The sequence below is a fragment of the Protopterus annectens genome, chromosome 1.part2, assembly GCF_019279795.1.
Source record: "Protopterus annectens isolate FY-2018-M chromosome 1.part2, PAN1.0, whole genome shotgun sequence".
Lineage (NCBI taxonomy): Eukaryota > Metazoa > Chordata > Ceratodontiformes > Protopteridae > Protopterus > Protopterus annectens.
In genome coordinates this window covers 676716426-676739820 of record NC_056727.1, presented here as the reverse complement: position 1 = coordinate 676739820, position 23395 = coordinate 676716426, and the positions used below count along the sequence as shown (strand labels likewise).

At 40.7% G+C, this 23395-nt stretch overlaps 1 protein-coding gene across 1 annotated transcript in view; it reads left to right on the top strand.

The window, feature by feature from the left end:
* AKT3 (AKT serine/threonine kinase 3) overlaps positions 1-23395 on the top strand; it is a 2413182-nt gene that overhangs the window by 1940949 nt on the left and 448838 nt on the right. The window contains exon 10 of the mRNA XM_044058335.1: positions 11537-11665. Within this exon, the coding sequence (XP_043914270.1) occupies positions 11537-11665 (129 nt within the window). The remainder of the gene's footprint in view (positions 1-11536; positions 11666-23395) is intronic.

Genomic DNA, 23395 nt, shown 5'->3' with positions numbered 1-23395 from the left:
AGGGACAAAGCCATCACCATCTCTTGATAGTTCAGGTCTTCAGCCTGTGATCTTTTTTGTAATGAAACTTTGGGGTCTCTCAAACTGTTTGATATGTCTAGTAAGATACAGCCCAAAGGAAACGTTGTACTCAATGATGGACCTGAATAGTGTGGACTATGGAGGGGTAAGAACTACTTTGGTTCTAGGAGAGATACCATTTACAATCAGCTGTGCCACATACATAGTTTTCCTAACTTCTGTGACTTGATGATCAAAGGAGAGGGAATTATCTGCCCATGTTCCAAGGTCTGTGATATCTTCATTTTGGAGTGGGATTTGTTTTCTACTGTAAGCTATTTTGGGGGTTTACCAAATGCAACAATATTGCATGTGTTTAGTTTTACCCACTTTTTGAGCACCAGCTATTAATGTGTATAAATTCATGTTGTATTTTCTGACAATCGGGTCTTTTTAAACATCTAAGGCATTACAGTTTGGATGATTCTTATAGTGTAGTGTTGAAAGATGGCCATCAGACCATTACTGAAATAAATGTATTAGTGAATCTGTTTATAGATGCTTTGTTTACTAGTTAAGTGACCATGGGAAATTCTTTACCCATACCACTTAGTAGAATTTGTCCAGTTATGAATGAGGAATTGGGTGGCAGTGAAGAGTTACTGAATAGCTGGGTAACTACAGCAGAGCTGGTAAGAGACCACTAGAAAGGTGCTTGGTATGACATCTGGACAGAGGAAGGAGGGCAAGGAGACCTGGTGGTGGAATGAGGAAGTACAGGAAAGTGTCCAGATGAAGAGGTTGGTGAAGAAGTGGGATTGTCAGAGAGATGAAGAAAGTAGACAGGAGTATAAGGAGATGAGGTGCATGGCAAAGAGAGAGGTGGTGAAGGCTAAGAATAGGGCATATGGAGAGTTGTATGAGAGGTTGGACACTAAGGAGGGAGAAAAGGCCTGTACCGATTGGCTAGACAGAGAGACCAAGATGGGAAAGATGTGCAGCAGGTAAAGGTGATAAAGGATAATGAGGGAAACATACTCACAAGCGAGGAGAGTGTGTTGAGCAGATGGAAAGAGTACTTTGAGGGCTGATGAATGAAGAGAATGAGAGGGAGAGAAGGTTGGATGATGTGGGGACAGTGAATCGGGAAGTGCAACATATTAGCAAGGAGGAAGTAAGGATAGCTATGAAAAGGATGAAGAATGGAAAGGCTGTTGGTCCAGATGACATACCAGTGAAAGCATGGAGGTGCTTAGTAGAAATGGCAGTGGAGTTTTTAACCAGATTGTTTAATGAAATCTTGGAAAGTGAGAGGATGCCTGAGGAGTGGAGAGGGTGTTTTGGTCACTATTTTTAAGAATAAGGGTGATGTGCAGAGCTGTAGTAACTACAGAGGAATAAAATTGATCAGTCACAGCATGAAGTTATGGGAAAGAGTAGTGGAAGCTAGGTTAAGAAGGGAGGGGATGATTAGTGATTAGCAGTATGGTTTCATGCCAGGAAAGAGCACTGTAGATGTGACGTTTGCACTGAGAGTATTGATGGAGAAGTAAAGAGAAGGTCAGGAGGAGTTGCATTGTGTCTTTGTGGACAGAGAAAGCATATGACAGGGTGCCTAGGGAGGAGTTGTGGTATTGTATGAGGAGATCTGGAGTGGCAGAGAAGTATGTAAGAGTGGTACAGGATATGTACGAGGGTTGTGTGACAGTGGTGAGGTCTGCAGTGGGAGTGACTGATGCATTTAAGGTGGAGGCAGGATTTCATCAAGGATCAGCTCTGAGCCCTTTCTTATTTGCAATAATGATGGACAGGTTGTGAGACAAGATCAGACAGGAGGCCCCGTGGACTATGTCTGCAGATTATATTGTGATCTGTAGTGAGAGTAGAGACCAGGTTGAGGAGACCCTGGAGAGGTGGAGAAATGCTCTAGAGAGGAGAAGAATGAAGGTCAGCAGGACCGACCAAGACAGAATATATGTGTATAAATGAGAGGGAGGATAGAGGAATGGCGAGGATGCAGGGGGTAGAGCTGGTGAAGGTGGATGAGTTTAAATACTTGGGATCAACAGTTCAGAGTAATGGTGGGTGTGGAAGAGAGGTGAAGAAGAGCGTACAGGCAGGGTGGAGCGAGTGGAGAAGAGTTTCAGGAGTGATTTGTGACAGACGGATACCAGTCAGAGTGAAAGGGAAGGTCTACAAGAGGGTAGTGAGACCAGCTATGTTATATGGGTTGGAGATGGTAGCATTGACAAAAAGGCAGGAGTCAGAGCTGGACATGGCAGAGTTAAAGATGTTAAGATTTGCACTGGGTGTGACAAGGATGGACGGGATTAGGAATGAGTATATTAGAGGGTCAGCTCAGGTTGGACGGTTTGGAGACAAAGCCAGAGAGGCAAGATTGCTTTGGTTTGGACATGTGCTGAGGAGGGATGCTGGGTATATTGGGAAAAGGATGCTAAGGATGGAGCTGCCAGGTAATAGGAAAAGAGGAAGGTGTAAGGTAAAGTTTATGAATGGGGTGAGAGAAGACATGCAGGTGGTTGGTGTGACAGCAAGATGCAGAGGACAGGAAGAAATGGAACCAGATGATCCGCTGTGGTGACCCCTAACAGGAACAGCCGAAAGAAAAAGATGATGATGAATGAGGAATTGGTAAAGCTTGCCTTATCGAAAATCATAATTCAGCAACAGGACCTGATGGTCTTGACGGATATTTTTTAAAAGATATATCTGAAAAGTTGATTCCTTATTTGACATATTTGTTTCAAAGATCTTTTGAGGAGGCATTTGTTCCCAAAATGTGAAAGGAAGTTACACTAGTCCATGCTTTAAAAATTAAACCGGAATATAAGGTAGAACATTGACCTGTTAGTTTGACTTGTGTAAAGTGTTTTGAGAGGGCTTTGTGGCTTTCCTGTAAACAGCTCTTAGATTTTGTCTTTGACATTTATCAACATGGTTTCATAGGTTCATAGATTAGTACTAAGCTAACTGCCCTTACGAGCCATTTTAAGCCTAGCCAATTATCCCTTGTGAGACTCAAACCCTGCACCTTGTGTTTGTAAGGTGAACACCTTAACCATTAGGCCACCCTCCCAACCCACTTTTCCGGCAGATCATGTTTTACCAACTTGATAAGTTTTTATGAAAATATTGTTAGTTCTTTGGACAATTCATTAGCTGTGGATGTGTACTGTCATTTTATTTTTGTCCTGCCTAAAACTTTTGATTCCATTCCCCATGAAAACAGTTGTAAGTCTGATTATGTAACTAAATGGTGATCAAAATGATTATTGGGCAGGACTTCTGGATTAAAAATAAAAAAAAATGTTATTCTGATTATAGAATGATGGTGAGAGGTATGCCCCAGGGTTCTCTTTTGGGGCTATTGTTTGGTTTGGTGATGTCTGATCTTATATGGTTAAGCAAGTCTGATGATATTAAAATAGGACAGATGGTAACTAATTCTAGTGATTGGTATTTATTACAAAAAATGATTGGATAACATACATGTATGGGTAACAATTAAAGGTATAAAATTTAATAATGGTACATGAACCGCTTTACATTTTTGTTCCAGTAATATATCCATATGCATTGGACAATCATATTTGTGCTTCTAAAGTGATGAAAGATGTGGGTGTCACAGTAGATATTCTCTTGAAATTTCAAACAAATGTGACAGATATATTAAGGATATGTTATTGTCTAATTAGGAATATTCTTCGTTGTTCTACAAGTAGAGACAGACAGGTGTTATTAAATATCTGTCAAACTAGTGTAAGACCCATTATTGAATATGGGGAATTATTATGTATATAATGAATGTTTCTCAAAGAGTAAAGTTGGAACACATTCAGAAAATATTAACTGGACAAATAGATGGTTGTTCTGTCTTATAAAGACTGACCAAAACACTTGTTTATATATTTTTTGGCCTATCGATTTCTAAGAGGTCTTGTATGGTTAAGCAAGTTTGATATTAAAATAGGACAGATGGTAACTGATGATTGCTACACAAGTGTCATAAGAATAAATTTTTGGATGCTACTTAGTCATTAATTTTGTAGATCATGATACTAGAACCAGAAATAGAAATTTTCAGAATAGAGCAGATTTGGAATCTGTTACCTAAACAAGTGAGAATAGCAAACATTTTTTTCTGTTTTTAAATATAATTTAGATATTTGGTTTTCCAAATTTCTGTACTCTTCAGTAGTGATGTCTGTAAGACAAACTTTAAATTGGCCTACATATACCCTACATTTAATTAATTCAGTGAAGCATATCAGAAGACAATTTGAGTATGACACTCAGTTTACAGTTATTTGCAAACTTAGTTAACCTGAGATCCCTGATTCTGAGTTAGAGAAATATGTGTCAAATTGCAGAAGTCCTGGCATGGATCACTAAGGGATCCCACTGGTTGCCTTCATTCTGAGGATGCACCTGCCACCCTCACTGTGTGGAATTTGTCTCAGCAAGTTTGCTATAGAAGTGACTACAGAGGGATCAGTTTGGAGTGAATTTAGCTTGTGAATTGTTAGCATTTGCTATGGTATCAAATGCCTTGGCAAGGTCAAGATGTGCTATATGGGTATTGTGACCACATTCCACAGCCTGTGTTACCTTCTCAAAAAAAAATTACCAGATTCATTAGGCAAGATCTACCCCTGAAAAACTAAACTGCTGGGGGTAGTCTTTTAAGAATTTTAATATAACATTTTATCAGGCTTTATTTCCTTCTATACCACTGTTGCAGTATTCCTTACTTAAGGGATTCCCTGCCAAGGATACCCCATCTTCCAGCCAGTATACTAAAGCCGTAGGATTTTATAGATGTACATCATACATATGCTCCCCACTCAATGCTTAGGACATAAAGATGACGTATGGACATACATACCTCAGAACAACTTTTCCATTAGTCTGAATGCCGTCATTGATCATTGGTCTGAATGTTCCTTCTTCTGTGCTAGTTACTGAGCCATGTTTCAGATAAGTGACCCATTGTGGTTTCTTATTATTTTCTTCCTTTTTTTAGTTTTGTGGGTTTACATGTTATCCAGAAAGGGGAAAATGTCAGTATGGTTGGCAGATTCCCCATAAGGATTGTTATGAGCAGTGTCTCCTCTGAGTGCTTTTCATGACCATACAAAGTGTTCTATCTGCCAACTGTTTGTCCCTATGACCCTAAGTAATTGTCTCTCCTCCTTGTCCATATACCTGGAGAAACATCTTTAATTGTTGGTGCAGGGTGCTATGGCAGAATATTCCTGTCCAGAAGGTCAGCTGTCTGAAAAGAAAAAGGCCAAAAGAGTGAGGTTTGATTTGGCTGCTGTCATGCCTCCCCCGGATTTCTCTCTCGAGGCTGGTGAAAGCCCAGAGGATCCGAATTTTCACACATCCTCAGAGACTTTGAAGATGTCCGTTCCAGATGTTGAGGGGAAACCTCAGCTGATCACATCAGATGGTGAGGGAGAAGTCCACAAATACTTGTTTGGAAGAAGAGTCCTGCTATGTTCATTGAATGTAGGCAAGGGTCTGAACCTCCTAGTGTGTTTAGAGCAGATGCCACTCCAAAGAAAAAACAAGCATATTTCCCCTAATTCTAAAGATCCCCACTGAGAATGGCAGGATTTTACTCTGGGTTTATTTAATGCATCGATAGCCTTGAAGCCTCCCCAAGGAGTTTGTGCCTGCTCAACCCTTGGTCCTGTACCCCAGTCGAGAGCCCCAGAGACCAGGATTATTCTTATGAGAAGTTGGACTCTGAGAGGAAGAGTCTTTAGCATATTCCTCACAGATCCCTTCTCCCTTGAATTATGGCTCTTAGGAGGATGAGCCCGTTAGCCCTGACACTTCCTTTGAAGAACTTTCCCTTGGAGACACTATTTCTTGTATGATGGAATTTTTTAAATGGAACTTTTGTCAGGTTTCTAACATTCAAAAAAGGTATTATGAGCTCTTCCAGATGGAGTCCTCTAAGCCCACTGTTGTTCCTTCTGTCTTGACTGCCATTTTGGATACTTTTTCAATAGTCTGTGGCCCCAGATTCTCAACCTCCAGCCCCTAAGAAGCCTGACAGATTTTATAAGGTGTTTGAGGAGTGTACGTTTCTCTAGAAATGCCCTTCTGCTGACCCTTCTGTAGTGTCTGTCTCTTCTGACAAACCCTCTTAAGATTTTCCCTTCTACTAAACTACTTCCTTCAGACAAGGACAGTAGTAGAGCTGTGAAGCAGCTGGGCAAGAAGGTATATACTGCTGCCCACCTTGGCCTTTTGGGCTATTAACTACCAGGCCCATATGACCAATTGTGGATTGGCCCTTCTTTCTCAGGCTTCCCAGGCCATCTCAGAGTCTTCATGATTCTGAAGGGGAAGGCCTCGGCCCTCCCTTTACTGGGCTGTACTTCTGAAGTTGTCCACCACTCTATTAAATGCAGCTATGATGCAACTTATGCTTCCTCTAGGGCTTCTGATTTTGGTTTCGTTTTAAAACGTTACTCATGGCTTTGTCTTCAGCCATTACCTGATGATATTAGGGCTAAACTGCTGGATGCTCCTCTTTATAAGAATCTGTTTGGTTCTAAAGCTGCTGAGCTTTTTAAGTCTTTGCAGAGTAAGGCCTTACAGGAATTGAAGCATATTTTTGTTTCTCCTATTTCTAAGTTCCAGAAGAATTATCCATCTAAAATCTGCTTTTGTTCACAGACAGCCTTGCCATACTCCCAAGGGTAAGAAGAAGGTGTCTAGGCAAGGTTCCTCCCAAGTCTGCTTAGACTCCCCTTTCTCAGAAGTCCACCTGTTCAAGAAAAGCCAGGTTCTATCTGACTGTTTGCTTCCCCCTTTCCTGAGCCAGATTCCCCTATCTCTTTGTATTTCTCTGTCCCTTCCTAGTTGAGTAAAGATCACTCAAGACTCTTGGTTTCTGTCCATCATCCGTTAGGGATACTTCATAGTGTGGAAATCCCTTCCTCCTTTTTTGGGCATCCCTTAACCTCCTCAGGTGCAGCTTCCTTTCTTATCAGAACTGCTTCAGGGCCTTCTGGCTCAAGGTGCCACTCAGGCTGTGCCCACTTCCCAAGAGGGGAGAGGGTTTTATTCCAGAATGTTTCTAGTTCTCAGGAAGGAAGACACCTGGAGACCCATTTTTGACTTTCCTCAAATCAATACCTTTCTGAAGATCCCTTCTTTTTGGATATTGTCCCTTCAAACCCTATTTCCTCTTCTTCTTCCCCAGGCTTTCATGGTCTCTCTGAGTCTTAAGGATGCTTTATCTTCACATCCCAATCCATCCCCTTTGCAGGACATTTTTGCATTTTTCTGTTCCTTCCTTGCATTTTCAGTTTTCTGCTTTGCCCTTTGGCCTTTCTACGGCCCCCAAGGGTTTTCACCAAATACTCATTCAGGCTTTTTCCCTGAGACCCTGCATCAGCACCTCCTTTATACTGTTTGTCTCTTACAAAACCTGGGATTTACCATAAACTTCAAAAACTCAGTCATGGTCTTGCTTTTTTCTGTTGCAGGCTCCAGACCATCCCTTTGCTGGGTTCCCTGCCTCCTCCCAAGGCTCTTTCTGTTCTCATCTTTTTTCAATCCCTTTTTCCTTGGGTTTCACTTAATAGACAGGGAGTTTCTGAGGGCACTAGGAGCCATAGCTTCCACCATTCATATGATGCCTCCAGCCAGGCTTCACATGAGAAGGCTTTAGTGGTTCTTAAAATCAGTGTGGCTCCAACACTGTCATCTTATAGATTTTCTAGTTTCTCCTCTTCCACGATTCAACCTTGAGCTTCAATGGTGGATTCATCAGCTGTTGCTCAACCCAGGACTTTCTTTTCAGCCCCCAATCCCCTCTCAGGAGTTTGTATTGGATGCCTTAGACATGGGGTGGGGAGCTTCTTTTGGTCCCCTCAAAGTCCAGGTTCTCTGGATCCCTCATCATAGGTCAAACCACGTCAATATCAAGAAGATGAGATCTCTCCTTTTCACCCTTCAGGCCTTCATTCCTTTTTTCTTCTAAGGCCTCTCAAAATCTTTACAGACAATACCACATTGATGTGGTACATCAATAAGTAAGGGGGGACACAGTCCTACCTTCTTTGCTGGCTAGCTCTTCAAGTTTGAGATCTAGCTGTCTAATATCAAGTGACTCTCCAGGCTGTTTGCATTCCTTCAGAGCAAAATATAGTGGCAGACTCTGAGCAGGTCTAAAACACAGGCTCATGAATGGATGCTTCACAGAGATGTTTGTGGACATTGTACATCAGTGGGTACTCCTCAAGTAGATATTTTTGCTTCCCCTTCCCATTATCATAGCCCCATTGGTCTATAATTTTTTCATTTTAACTTCCCTTAATTTCACCAAAGTGCTGTCAATGCTGGTAAAAATCTAGGAAAATTCATACTTGTACCTAGGGAAATTCTCGTCCATTTTAATGTCATTTTCCAATGCTGTCAAATCATTTCTCAGCATTACAATCTGTCCCTCATACTGTTTAATGAGCAACTCGAGGAACTCACAGCCCTGTGTATCAGATAGTTGTAGTAATTCCAAATGGAAAGGTGAATTCCTCACCAAGTCTGTAGGAAATCTCCATTGCCTAATATATTTTGGTATGTGCCTTCTATGAATACATTCCTTGAAGCGTGCAATTTCAAGTTGCAGTTTCCCAAGTTTAAAAGTTTTTGGTCAAACACTTTTAAGTTAAACACAATCTTTTCTTGCCCAGTTCTATTGTTGTCTGAACCAGTTTGTGGTAACACACTCCCATTATTACTATTCAAAGTAACAGCAATGCTTAACCACTCAGTTAACAGCAGAATTACTGTGTTATCACTACCATTTCCAGCACTTGTTTGACCATTACTTCTCATTTGTTCATCACTAGTATTTCGCTTTTGTGTATTTTCACTGTTTGCAGTCAAAAGCCCTCCCATTCAAGGGTGACGAGTACCTGGAATACATACTGAGTGGAGCTGCCGAAACAGATGCATAAGATAAATCCACATGCCGTGGCTGTTCACCCTTTACACTTGCTGTTGAAACAAAGTGCTCTGCAAAGTTTGCAGTATGTAATTTCTTCGTTAAATCATCCACTCTCCCTGTCAGTTGTTGAATGAGAGCAGTCAACTCTGCAATGGAGCAAAAAGTTAGAGCTGCTTGAATGGTGACTCTGGATGACGATTATCATCAGGAATGTGAACTTTTAAGACAGATGTTTATTAAGAGGGCATACCCAACAAAGTTGGTAGAGGATGTCATTAAGGAAGTCACCATAAAAAGGGAAGCGGGGCACTTTGCAGCAATATTAAATTGGGGCACTGTCACTGTTAGGTGCCAAACATCAAGTGAGTCAGTACAGGCTGTGACTATATGACATATGTCCAATTACTAGCTACAATTTGAGCTTCAGTAGCCCATTTTCGAATGATGCCAGGACACTCGGAACTATTTTGATTAAAAATTGGGCTTTAATAAATGAAGATACTGGAATTAATCAGGAACTAGGCGCTACACATATAATTGTTTTCTAAGTGGCTTGAATTTGAAATACCTACTAGAGTCTAGAAGGAAATCTTACATACCATATAGGGGTATGAAAAATGTGGGCATTGCCACTATTGTAAATATATAGAATTTACTACAAAATTTAAAATAGGTGGCAAGATTTTTAACACAAATGGGAAATATATATGTGAAACAAAAGGTGTGGTATACTTGGCTCAATGCCAGTTATGCTCAAGTTTCTATGTAGAAAAAATGGAACATTGTGTATAATGTATTTATGAACATCAGTACAATATATCTAAAGCCAATCGTAATAATGCCCTGGGTAGACATGTTATGGAGTACCCTGATCATGAATTTCAGTATATGGTTATTGATCAATTAGAACAGGACATTGGGGGGAGCTTGGCCATTAAGGTTAGAGGAGAGAGAATTATTGTGGCAACTAAGATTAAATGCCCAAGCTTCCCCGGGTCTAAATGAATACAGTTCCCTGTGTAACTGTGTTGTGTGTGTGTGTGTGCATATTCAGATTTTTATAATTGCAGTTAATAGTGAATTTTTTATTTTAGATGCAGTCATAACATTTGCATTGACAAGTGAATTTTATGTGGAATGTAGCTTTAAGAATATTAGGAAGTGATGTTATGTTTACATATGGTATTTAAACATGTGTGAATGAATGGTTGATGTCTGAAGAAGTTTACTAATTGTAGTAAACAAAAGCGCTAACAATAAACGTGTTTGTTGGAACTATCATCTTTTTTGTTTTTGAAGTTTGTTTTAATATCCAGTTTATTACTATAAATAACTTGAACCAGAAGAGAATATGTGGTACTTCATGGTACCCAATTAAACCTGATATAATGTTGCAGTGTCGTCCCTGATACCTGCTGTATGCCTGCTACCAGTCTGTAGATATTTATACTTCTATAGTAATAAATTTGCATATATGCATAAATGTCATACTTCTGTAAATTTCTCAGGCATTATTCACCTGGATGCATTGTGGAACAGTATTTCATGCGTAGTCATGCATAGTCACAATGCAGTCAAACTCAAACCCATTTATTCTTCCATGCTGGGTGTCCCTACCATAGAGGAAACAGCCATCCAGACAGGATTCATTCAGGCAACCCTGAAGGTGGTTTGTGCCTCTGGCTGAACTTCTATTTTCTCCTTGCTTGTTGGGGGGGGGGGGGGGGGCAACTTCATCCCATCCACTGAGATACTCTTGCTCCTCCCCCAGACCAAGGCCTTATGAAGACCATGCCAGGTTACTCAAGCATAGAACTACTTGGTACACTCCCCCCAAACAACAGCCAACATCATGCCTGGACAGTTGATAGAGGTGTTTCTTTGTGGCCCCAATCCCACCCTTAGTGATTAATGAGAGCACCTACATCACTGCAGAGTCACCGTCTCTTTATGTGTGTGCTGTCATAATTGTGTTGGGAGTGCCAAGCCCACACTCCCCAATGTGTGACTGTTGGTGTCATGCAGACCTCTGCATCCCTGGAAGCAGTACATCTAACAGGAATCACCATTTCTTCCTTCCAGGATTGATAAGCCCATGTTAGCTGCTCATCCTCACCCCTCCCCACACCTGTTTTTTCTAGTGCATGAGCTGCTACTTGGGCCTCTTGGCTCACAGTCAGGGTTTCACCCCTTTACACCACAGACAGTTCTGGGCTTTAACTTCCAGTATTATTTTGAATCCCTGCAACAGTCATTCAGTTATTTGAACATATGCTGTTAAGTTGAGTAAATTTACACAATTGTAGAGTCCCTTAATTAAAGTATGGGAGTTGAAACTAAATTAAACTATCTTTTTTTATTTTCGTTAAAGGCAAACCAATTTAATCATATGTTTCATCTGATATGAGTGTTTGCTTACTTGTGTATAAAACTGCATTATTAGAATTCTGACAGAGCTTTCATTTTCACCTGTAGGTCTTGGCTTTAGAGTAGTAGTTAGTTTCTTAAGACCATTTGTGACATCGTATTTCCTCATATTTGCAGTTAGAAAACCTCATGCTGGATAAAGATGGCCACATCAAAATAACAGATTTTGGACTTTGCAAAGAAGGAATCACAGACACTGCGACTATGAAGACGTTTTGTGGTACACCTGAATACCTAGCACCAGAGGTAGGAATTTTCTTCTTCCAGTAACCAGATTACTTTGATCTTAATGTCGATCACATAATCTGTGTGGTAGTTTTGAAAAGGCTTTAGAGTGACAATTGTGCATGACATAGTTTCAGGTATGTTGTACGGTGGTGTATCTTTTTAATTGGGATTGCAAATTTTATGTCTAATTCAATTATATAGGTTTATGATATTGGCAACTTCTTAAAATGTTTATCTAGGTACGTTTTTATGAAAAAAATTGTGCATTATCTCTGGAATATAGAATGGGAAAAAGTAAGACAATACTTTGTCCTATTTGATTTTTTAATGTAATTACTTGGTAATTAGTCCAAATATTTTCTTTTGGATGATAAGATCAGATAAGAAGTGATTCACCTTCTGTAAAAGTTAGGACTATATGTGAAACTCCTGTTAAGCACTTAGAACCTCTTCAAGCAGTTTGTTGCCTCCCATAGTTCTCATTACATTGGTCAGCATCCCTCTCCCAAGTTCTTTGTTCCACATGTCAGGTTTGGTCAAGAGAAGAGCTTCTTCAGGCATTGAGTTTGATTTTTTTGTTAAGTTTTGTATTGCATCTTGCTTCATGCTTTCATATAACCTAATTTTCAGTTTTTTTCTTTTCTTTTGCTATTGTTTGCTGCATGTTTTCTTGTTCTACACATTGTGGGCATGCACGCCTGTGGCCTCCTCTTCCTCTAAACATTGCTCTGAAACCTTTGTACAAATAGTATGCCTGCAGCAGGTGCATTATATCCTCTTATGGATAGTCATATTGTGTAGTCTCATTTGGCGAGACAAAACTTTAATCAGGTGACATGTAGATGACAGTAACATAAGCTAGATGCTTTCTATCATGCACAAGGCATTATCACTAGGGCACAACAGCAGCCCCGCCATGACTGAGATATTAGTTTAGTGCCTTCCTGTTCCTTCTGAGTCTCTCTGCTCAAAAGGTTGTTCAGGCAGCTCAAGACTGTGGTTAAATAGCCATTGGCTCTGTTTCTGTAGTCAAGGGTTCAACACATCAGAATTTTCCAGTCAAATCAAAGTTGATGCCATCATTCACTACTTTGATGCCATTTCATACCATTGTAACAGAGGTTCAAGTCTCTGCATTGATGGACCAACATGAGACAGTTTCATTGGTGGAGCCTTCTCCTTGGCAACAACAACAACAACAGGAGCTGTCTATAAAGATGCCATTGTCACACAACCTCGAATCAACCAGAAGTCAAATGCAAGAGCTGGCTAAGGTCATGTGTGAAATAAAAAATAAAATATTGATGACTTGTTCTCCCTTTCCCATAGTTAAGTGTTTTTTGGACAACCACATACAGCCATTGGAGCGGATCCTTTCTCCAACATAGTACCACCTATACTCAATGGCAAGTGCCACATTGCTGGTAGCAATCATATTGTCAAATCAATGGCCCTTGCCATTAGCAACTATATAGCATGGCAGGTCAAGCTGATACCAGTAGTTCCCCACCCCCACCCCCTTTTTTTTTTTTTTTAGTATTGCTCACCCAACCACTGATGTCAGCATTAATGCGGTAGTCAGCACCTCTGTATTGGAGTCTGTTCCTACTGATAGCTTTTCATACATTTCTAGCATTGGTTGCCAGTCCTTTCTCCGTTCAGCAGTTGATGCAACCTGTGCTTTTGTGTCGTGCCTGCAATCAGTGTGTTCCACAAAATGTAATGCCAGAACTGGGTTTGGTTAAGTTTAGCTTCTATGCAGCAAGTGCCAATGCATTCCCATCAGATGTCAATTCTGTAAACCCTGCCCCTTCAGACACAGATGTAGCCCCGACTTTGACATTTAAGGACTATGCAAACATGAGTGATATCATACCAAAAACAACAATGGAAAGATTTCTGCTGTCTCCTCTGGGCAAATAAGTCACCAGAAGGCCCTGCTCATTGTTGCAGACAGATCCATCCCAAAGTGACCATGTAAGGTCCTGTGTAAAACAAAGCACATACACTCATCTGTGCAGTCTCCTTTGCCTGATTTAGATGCAGGAGGCAGTCGTGCTTCCCCGATACCTTTCCAGTGACCCAAAGTTTGGATAGTTAGTCCACTGAATGCAAGTTGAAAGGTGTAGTCCATGTACCCAGTCCTCTCAGACCAGGGAATGCAACAGGAAATGTAGGCGCTCACTGCAAAATTTGTCAGACATTTGTTACAAAGACTTTTCTCAGCCATCTATCATCCCTTTCTATTTACTTGGAGAATCAGTGTTTGAATTTTTTGGCCCAGGGTAGTATGGCTTCTGAGTCCACCTGCCCCAAAATCTAGTCACCATTTAAAAAGAAGCCTAAGAAGGCACACATTGAATCTACTACTGTCCAGTCTCCTCTAGACATCTCCTTTGGATTGGATGACTAGCCCAAGGGTTTTCTGCCAATCTCATCTTCATCTATTGTGTTCCATTTGGAGGCGAACATGGCGCTGCCTATTCACACATCTAATGAGGCTGTACCTGTATCTGCTGCAGATGTGGAGGGGAGCTGTTTCCAAGTTTCTGATGTGCAAAAGAGGTACTTTGAGCTCTCTCACACTGATTTCACCCTGTATTTCTGCAGTCTCTGCTGTACTGGATAAATTCACTGGACACTTTCTCTTCAGCTTCTCAAGCCCCTGATTCCTAGCCTTCTGCACAAAGTCCGTGAAGCTCAGAAGATTTTTGTACAAGTCTTTCTTCTGATCTTGCGTTGATATTTAGCTGGTATTAAGCCATCCAAATTGCTGTCCTCTTCTAACCTTTTACATTCGGACAAGGACAGTCATGCTGTGGACCAGTATTGGAAAAAAGTGTATAGTTTTTCCACCTTAGCCGTCAGGGCCATTAACTACCAGACTCATATGACTAGGTATGTGCTTGGGTCTTCTTTGCCAGCTTTGGGGTATTCTAAATGATTTGTCTGATTCTGAGGCAAGGTCTTTTGACATTTCTTTATTGAGCAATACTTCTCAGGTGGCTTGTCATTCCATAAAGTGCAGTTGTGCCACTAATACCCATTCTAGGGCAGAGGCATCAGGGTCTGTCATGAGAAGGTACTTTTGGTTATGCTTACAGGTTCTCCCTGGTGATATTATGTCAAAACTCTTGGATTCTCTCTTAGATGACCAGAATCTCTCTGGCTGTGCTGAGGCTGAAGTGTTTGACCTTTTAAGACAAGAGGCAAGTTTTGCAGGATCTGAAACAGATCTTTCTGTCTGTTGGTCACTCAGCTGAGATCTCCGCTCTGTAGCTGTGCCAGTGAGGAGTCTTTTTTGGGGATCTGGAGCAAGAGGGAGAAGCCAGCCCCAGACTGGCTGTGGTCTCAGTGTGCTCTTGAGGGAAACTGCACTTGATGCAGAGAGCTACATCTTGAAATACTGTGTGTGTAACTTGTCATCCTCCTAGTGTGTACATCCCCCACTGTTGCCAGTGGTGAGGACTGAGGCTCCTTGATCACTGGGCCAGTGTGGGGTGTTACACTTTCCATCATCCAAAATGGGCATTTTATGGTTTGCAAGTCCCTTCCTCCCTTCTCTGGTCTTCCCCAACCTTGTCCTTGCTAAATTCCTCATTTTCCTCTGATTCTTCAGGATCTTTTATTACAGATAACAATTCAGCCAATTCCTACCTCTCGTCTGGGCACAAGATTTTATTCCGGGATGATTCTGGTTCCCAAGAAGAGATGGATCTTTCTTTCTGCAACAGTTTTCTAAATTCTTTCCTTCAGGATGCCGTCTCTTCAATCTCTCTTCCCTGTGCTGCTTCCCAAGTTTTCCTGGTGCCACTGGATTTGAAGGATGCTTATCTTCACATTCCTATTCACCCTCTCTTCATGACTTTTTTTACATTTCTCTGTGTCCTTACTTTGTCAGTTCTCGGCTTTGATGTTCGGTCTTTCTGCATCCCCAAGGGTATTTACCAAATATGTAGCCGTAGCAGCAGTATTTTGCAGGCTTTGCGGAATTCAGATTTTCCCTTATTTAGATGGCCTGTTGATTCAGACTCCCTACCAGCATCATCTTGTTCCAGATCTCTAGTTTTCAGTGTTGCTTCTGCAAATTCTAGGGCTCATCTTGAACCTCAAAAAATCTGAGCTGACTGTTTCTCAGGATCGTTTTTTTTGTAAGCCTACAGATTCAGACCGTGCCAATGTTGGCTTGGCTGCCTACTCCCCAGGGTCCTGTTATTTTCAGTCCCTTTTTCCTCTTTCATTGCTTCTAGCAAGGGAATTCCTTCAAGCTCTGGGATTCATGGCATCCACCATTCCTATGGTTCCTTTTGCAAATGTCCATATGTGGAAGTTTCAGTGGTACCTTAAAACCGTTTGGCTTCAACATTGGCATCCACTGGAATTTCCCATTCCTTTATTACCTTGCCTTAGGTTTAAGTTTCAGTGATGGATTCCTCATATCTTTCTGAATTCTGGCCTGCCTTTTCAGGTTCCTATTTCAGCTCAGTAACTGTACACTGATGTTTCAGATCAGGGTTGTGAAGCTTCCTCCAACAGTGTTAAGGTCCAGGGGAGTTTGTCTCCTCCACAACTTGCAGATCATATCAAAATAAAGGAGGTAACCGTTCTGATTCTGGCTGTCCACTCCCTTTAGATTCCTGACCCTAAAAGGATTTTTACAAACAATACCACAGTCAGGGTTGCCAGACGTCCCTACTTGAGGAGTGGAACTGTCCCAGGATCAGTAGCCTGTTCCCGAGTCCCGCACTGCCGGTTAAAATCCTGGTGAAACAGCCTCTGCTTTTTTTTTTTTTTTATTGGCCCATATGCTGGTATACGAGCCAATCCAAAAAATAGCCAAACATGGAGCTACTTGTGTTTAATGTGGAACTGCGATGTTCCAAATTAAAGATCTTTTTTTTTTTTTTGCATCCCTGACCACAGTCATGTGGTATATCAGCAAACAAGGAGGCACAAAGTCCTATCTTATTTGCAGGCTGGCTCTTCAGGATTTAGATTTTGTAGTCTGCCATCATGTGACTGTTCAGGCAGTTTACATACCTTCAGAGCACAATACTAGTGGCAGACACTCTGAGCAGGTCCAGGGCAGGTCCTCATGAATGGATGCTTCACATTGAGGTGTTCCTAAACATTGCTCATCAGTGCAGAACTCAAGTAGATCTCTTTGCCTCCCCCTCTGAAGAGACAACTTCCCAAGTTTTTTTTCCTGATTGCCAAGTCCTTTGGCTTGGAAAGTTCACCATACCTTTTTGCCTGGAAGGGTATGTTTCTCTATGCTTATCACCCTCTTCCTCTGTTACCAAAAGTCCTGAACGAGATCTTGTGGAACACACCCAAAATCTTTCTACTGACTTCCTTTTAGCCCAGGTAGCATTGTTTGACTCTTCTCTTTCATCTGGCCAGGGGTAGTCATCACAAGTTACATCACTGGATGGATCTACTCACACAGGAAAAGGGATCTTTGGATGATAGGTTTTTGATTCCTTTTAGGCACCCATTCCCAGTGGACATTATTCAGGTTTTGCAGGAGGCCAGAAACACCCTACTAGCAAATCCTATGTGGTTAAATGTAAGAGATTTTCTGTTTGGTGTCTCAAGCATGACCAGGACCCTTTATTTGTGGCTATTTCTATGGTCATTTCTTAACTGAGTGAGTTGCTAACGTCTGGCCTGGCTTATTCGTCTGTCAAAACACATGTCAGCCATTTCTGCTTGTCTGTTTCTGAATCTGCCACTGGCTTCTAGTTTTGAAGTCAAGCAATTTTTGAAACTCATCATACTAGGCCCCCAAGAAAACATATTCCTCCTTTTTGGGACCTTAATTTTGTTCTGGCGAAATTGACTGTCTCCTTTTGAACTTTGTTTTCCTCTTCCTTGCAACACTGTAGTTGGAAGACTGTACTGTTAGTAGCTCTTACTTCTGCCAAGAGGGTCTCTGAACTCCAAGCACTCATGACAGTTCAAACTTTTTTGTTTTTCCACAAGCACAAGGTGTCTGTACTACTCCTTCCTTTATGCCCAAGGTGGTTAATGATCTGACCTTAAATTAAACTGTTCATCTCCCCCCCCCCACCTCTACTGAGTGATAGTGGGAGGATTCTTCACATCTTGGATTTACGTAGGCAATTCCGATATTATCTACACAAAACCAAATGTATCAGGAAATCTGAGTAGCTTTTTGTGTCCTTTCATGCCAGGAAATTGGGTTTAGCCGTGCTTAAACCATCACCTCCAGGATTTCCCAAAGCTACATCTTTTTGCTATTCTTTTCATGGCAAGCAGCTTTCTTCTGCTTGTGCTCATTCTACCAGGGCTGTGGCCTCTTCTGGTACCTTTTTCAAGGGTCTGGATACTAGATCAATTTTAGAAGTTGCTGCTTGGTCCTCTGTAAAACCTTTACTAAACACTGCAAGTTGGATGTCCTTTCTAAAGCTAGAGCAGGCTTTGCTAGGGCCATCTTACATGGGTTTTTGGAAGGCACTTTTGTCTGTACTTCCTCTCATCTTGCCCACTAGCTTTTGTATTTTCCCATCTGTTAAGAATATTGTAGTGGTGATAAGGAAGAACATTGTACTGTTGTACAAGATCTTTACCGTAACAAAATATGTCCTGCTTCTCACTGCTGCAGTATTCTGTCTCTTCCTACTTCCTCCTGCTTTCTTTTCTGTTGCCTTTTAGCTGGCAAAGAGGTCTCTTTCTTGTTTCTTCTTTGTTGCTTCCCTTCGTGGATGTACAAAAGCCAAAATGTTTCTTTGGGTTGCTGTGTTTTCTTGGGCATTTCTGTTCTGAGGGTTGGGCAATTATGTCACTTATGTACCTACGCCTTGGACGTAGGACATGCATCTGATGTACAGAGCCTGGAAGGAGATAAAGCTTTGGTATGCTGGCCAGATACTCAGCTGCCCTCAGCAGGATATCCCACCTGTTAAGAATACTGCAAAAGTGAGAAGTATATCATCTACTGTTGTGGTAAGATCTTGCACAACTGCAATTTACAGTGATAGATATGCCTGAATGCATGTGAATCCCCAGGGCTTAATGAAGCAGTTTCCATTAACAATATTCTCAAACTCCATTCCCTTAACCACAAAAGGTATTACTAATGTAGACATCACCTTGAGTAAGCAGGATACTTAATGATCATCTGATCAGCGACTGAGCTCTTACCAGGGTAGACCAATCTTATAAACTCACCACTCTGGACTGATCAATTACCAGTTTTTTTTATTTTTTTGTTCTGAACTCTAAATAGGGCATTTGGACTTTTACTCACAGGTTTGTTTACCAGGATGCCCATTTATTCTTCACTTTTTTCTTATATTCATACTGTGCATGTTTAATAGGCAAAATAGTATTCAACAGTCACTTTTTGTTATGCATATTTATGTATGTTTAGTTCATTACAAGTGGATTGTATAAGTCTGTTTTCTGTTTCCTTTGTGATTGCTACTGTTCAAGTTTATTGAACACAGATGATCAAAGCTAAAAAGTTTTTATACATAAATTGATAGTTATATTAGGGTTATTCACAACATGTTTTTGTCTGAACTTAGCATTATTTCTTACTGAGAAATCTTTATTTGGGATTTATTTACACCATTTGTTCCATAAGGGTTTGGCTTCCTGCCCTCTTGCTCTTTTATTTTTTTAAACAATATTAAAGATATAAAGACAGTGGAGCCATCTCCTGGATAAATTGGTCCACCTGAAAAGGACCTGGACTCCACAATTTCACCTTTGCAATACTTCTTTGACAAAGATTGTATTTATGTACTCCCATACTGACTACAAATGTTTGAGAATCATCATTTACTTTAATGTTGGCAGCTCTGACACCTTCTCAGGATGACACTCCACACATGGCATATACTACTACTATACTTCAGCTTAAGTGGCAGTGTGGCATAATATCATTTTTTGAAGCTTTATTTCTCAAGAATTTTAATGGTTGGGACACCAAACAAAAGGAAATATGAGAAACCGCCCTTTCTCAAAAAGGTGGTGACTTCTACCTCACTTTAGTTTAACTTATAAGCAGTGAATTATTATGCTCCAGAAGGACAAAGGGGACCCATCCTCTGGATCCTAATTTGTAATTGGAGCTAATTTCACTCATTACTCACAGTAAGCACACAACCATATTGGTAAAATACCTGCCAGTCTCATGTAATACTTTGCATGTTCCAGCAACTCCAGCACCTCACTCACCTAATTCCCTGTTTTTCATTTAGGATCCCAGCAGCTGGCACTAGCTTGGTTGTTATACTACACCCAACTGAATACCAAACAACCCCCCCCCCCCCAAAGTGACTGTAAAAGAAAACTTCTTCCATCGAGAAGGCATTTTTTTTTCACACCTGGCTCCACAGCCATGTTTCTAAATGTGATGATGTGAGGTAGTGCCAACCATGCCTGGAGAAGTAGGGCAGTATGTGTGTGACATATACCAACATAGCTAGCTCGAGTTTTGTAAAGAATTATATGCCATTTGTATATCAAACTTATTTGTACAGGTGTTTGTGTTGAAAATGTATTTGTAAAGCTGCTTGTGTTAAAAAAAAAAAAAAAAAGTGGGTCCAGCTGTACAGAAAAGAAATACACCTGTATGTCAGACTGTATTGTAACTGTTGAAATTAATATATTGCAACAGACGATACTGGAAGAGAAGAGTTTAATCTCAGTCCAGCTAACTTTGAAAAGTAACCTGAAATTAAATTACTTGGTGTAAGTCATAAAGATTGAATCTCACAGGTCTGAATGCAGCCAGAGACGCAATGTCTATGAAAACAAGGAGTAGAAACCCTGCTGTATTGTCCTTAGTGGTGAACTAATTGCTACCCTGGAAGGATGGAAGTTTTGAAATGGTTTTATAGCTTCCAGATACTGTAACACATCTTAGCAAAGCTCTGTGTGTGTGCGTATTGTGACACACGTGCAAGATCCTGACTCAGCTTCTAATAAAAGAACCAGAGTCAGCTGACCAGATATGATGTCATTCTGTAATCCAGCACTCAAATGATGGTTTAATACTAGATGAGACAGAAGTTTCAGGGCAGTCTGTTTGTTAAACCTGACAAGAAAGAGCACTCACCTGCTTCACTTTGCCTTGCTCTATTAAGTAAGTAGGAAACAGTAATTATTTCGGTCAGTCAGGAAACTATTGTGTGATTAGTTAAGTTTTTCTGTATCTGTGTGAATATTTCCATCTGTGTTATTTTTAATATTTCCTCTGCTGACTTTGTGGGAGCATGGGCAAAATTCTTGGTTAGGCTTATAAGGGCCTCTGGGCCAATAGCCTAGTATCCTATGAACCTATTGAAACTCTGGTGTTTATTCTAAATAGACATTCAGTATTTTCATGTTCTTTTATTGTTTATTATTAAATATATTTAAACTTTTAATTGTGCTTGATCTTTTTAGGAAATATTTAACCTTTGAGAGTGCTTATATTTATTTAGTGATGCTGTGGCATCATGCTCCTGAAAGTCTTGCTGTTTGGTCAGCATTAATTTCACTCCATATAATTGGATACCCCGCTAAGAGCATTAGAGGATCTGGCTAGTGGCAGTGGAATTACCTTATAGCCTTGGCAGAGGTGGTAGAGCGGGTGATCTTTGCCAGCTTTTCCCAGGTGTGTGTGTGTGTTTGTGTGTGAGAAAATCAAATCTCAGAGTGTGTGTGTGTCAGCTACTTGGAACAGGGACATAGAGCTACTTAGTGTTCAGTGTGGATTCTTATTTGGGGCCTGGAGAGAGAAAGTGAGCCCAGCCTCAGGACTGGAGTGTGTTGCCTGTGTGCTGTTAAGGGAAATTGTGCTTGCTGCAGAGAGCTGTACCTGAAAATACTCTGTATCCATTTTTGCTCCAAGTGAACGTCCCTCATCAGTGTCAGTGGTGAGGATCAAAGCTCCTTTATTACTGGCCCAGAGGGAGACGTCACACTAAATACTACGTTTATCACTCTTTCCTCTTACCACATAGCAGATCCATCAGAATACTATACTTTTTGAGCATGAACTAGTCACTGACATGACCTGAAGTTACCTATTAACTGTAAAGGTGGTAACCATTTGGTTATAAACCTCTCCCGCAAACCACTGTCCCATCTCACATTTGATCTGAAGAAGTCCTGGTTTACTTTTATTAAGAACAAAAGCACTGGTTTCTCTCAGTTTTGTCAGAGCTCAACATATGCGCTAGTTTCAGTGTTAAAGGGCTTTAACATGATATTTGACTCTTGAACCAGTGCACTTGTTTCTCTGAGATTAGCCCTGCACACTGCAAAACCTGGATAGGTCTGGATAGAGTTTTCCAGGCCACTCCCAAGCCCGATATCAACTGTTGATTTTAACTGAATAACCTGATTTAAATTTCTTACATTGTTGCTTGCTTTGTCATTTGGGTTTCCTGAAGGAAGACAGAAAGGTATCACTTGTGTTAGTCATTGTTAAGCTTTTCCCCAACTGACTCACTAACAGAGAGAAGACCACAGGATTAGCCACTCATTTGTTTTCTCATGGTATTTATTATGCCCTCTGGGGGTTCCCCTCCATCTTGCAGCTACAGGAAGGTGCTTGTTTTTCAGACTGTTAAAATTACTTAAAGTAAACTTGTTTTACATCAGAAGAAGCCTTTGCTCACAAGGGAAGTATGTTTGTCTGATTGTTTTATTCTCAGTTTTAGGTTTATACTTGGCTGTTGATCAGATAGACCATTTGTAGCTTATCCTCAAGATCCCATTTTGCCAGTTCCCTACAAGACAAAATAACTACTACCTAATATCTTCCCCATTCATTGAGGGCTTCAGGGGCTGTACCAGTGAATTTATGGTTTCCCATCTATTCATCCAGGTTGCATTTGAAGGAGGTCAGGGACCTAGTTAATTTTACATTTAAGGGAAATCTGTTCCATAATGGAAGGATTCTTTGAGGGAAATATCCATCTTATGAGCAGGTCCTTTTATTTATACTGAAATTGAAGTTTAGTTCATTATAGCAGGTGTTTAAAGTGTTTGTTTTGTGGATGGGTAGGAGGCAACATAGGACTGGATTCTTTGACACTTTGTAGATAAGACAAAGGTACCCGCACCCCGAAAAAGTCTATAAGAAACTGAGAAAAAAAGAGAGCATGGTTTAAGGTAGTCTGTATAGCACGTGGAAGACATGACCTTGATTTTCTTTGTAAGGAAATTTTTTTTTTGAGTTGAGCCATATGCTTACAGAAGTACATACTAAAAGTATTCATCTGTGCAATCCACGGAATCTGTTGCATTCTACTACCATAACTACAATTTTATGCTGTAATTTGCACTTTTAAACTGTATTTTTGCTATATTGATGTTTTTTTTTAAAACTGTTCTTGCTGATTTGTTGCATTTTTTTGTCTGGTCTATATCACTTTCTCGAAGATGAAATTCTTTGAACCTCCACTCATTGAACATTATTCAGTGAACCTTTTACACAGGGAATGGAACTAGTTGTCCACCACTCCGACCATCACACACACCATATATCATAATATCAAACCCACCAAGGTGGGGGGATGTGCCCCCCACACCTCCCTACTTATATATGCCAACTCCTAGATCACACTACAGTGGAGAAAAGGGCAAGTTCCTACTGCTGGCCAACTAACTCCTTCCCTTGCGTAAAATGTTCACTGATGGGGCTTAAAATGTTCACTGATGTGGATGTTCACTGAATAATCTTCGATGAACAGAGGTTTAAGGAATTTCATCTTTGAAGTAATG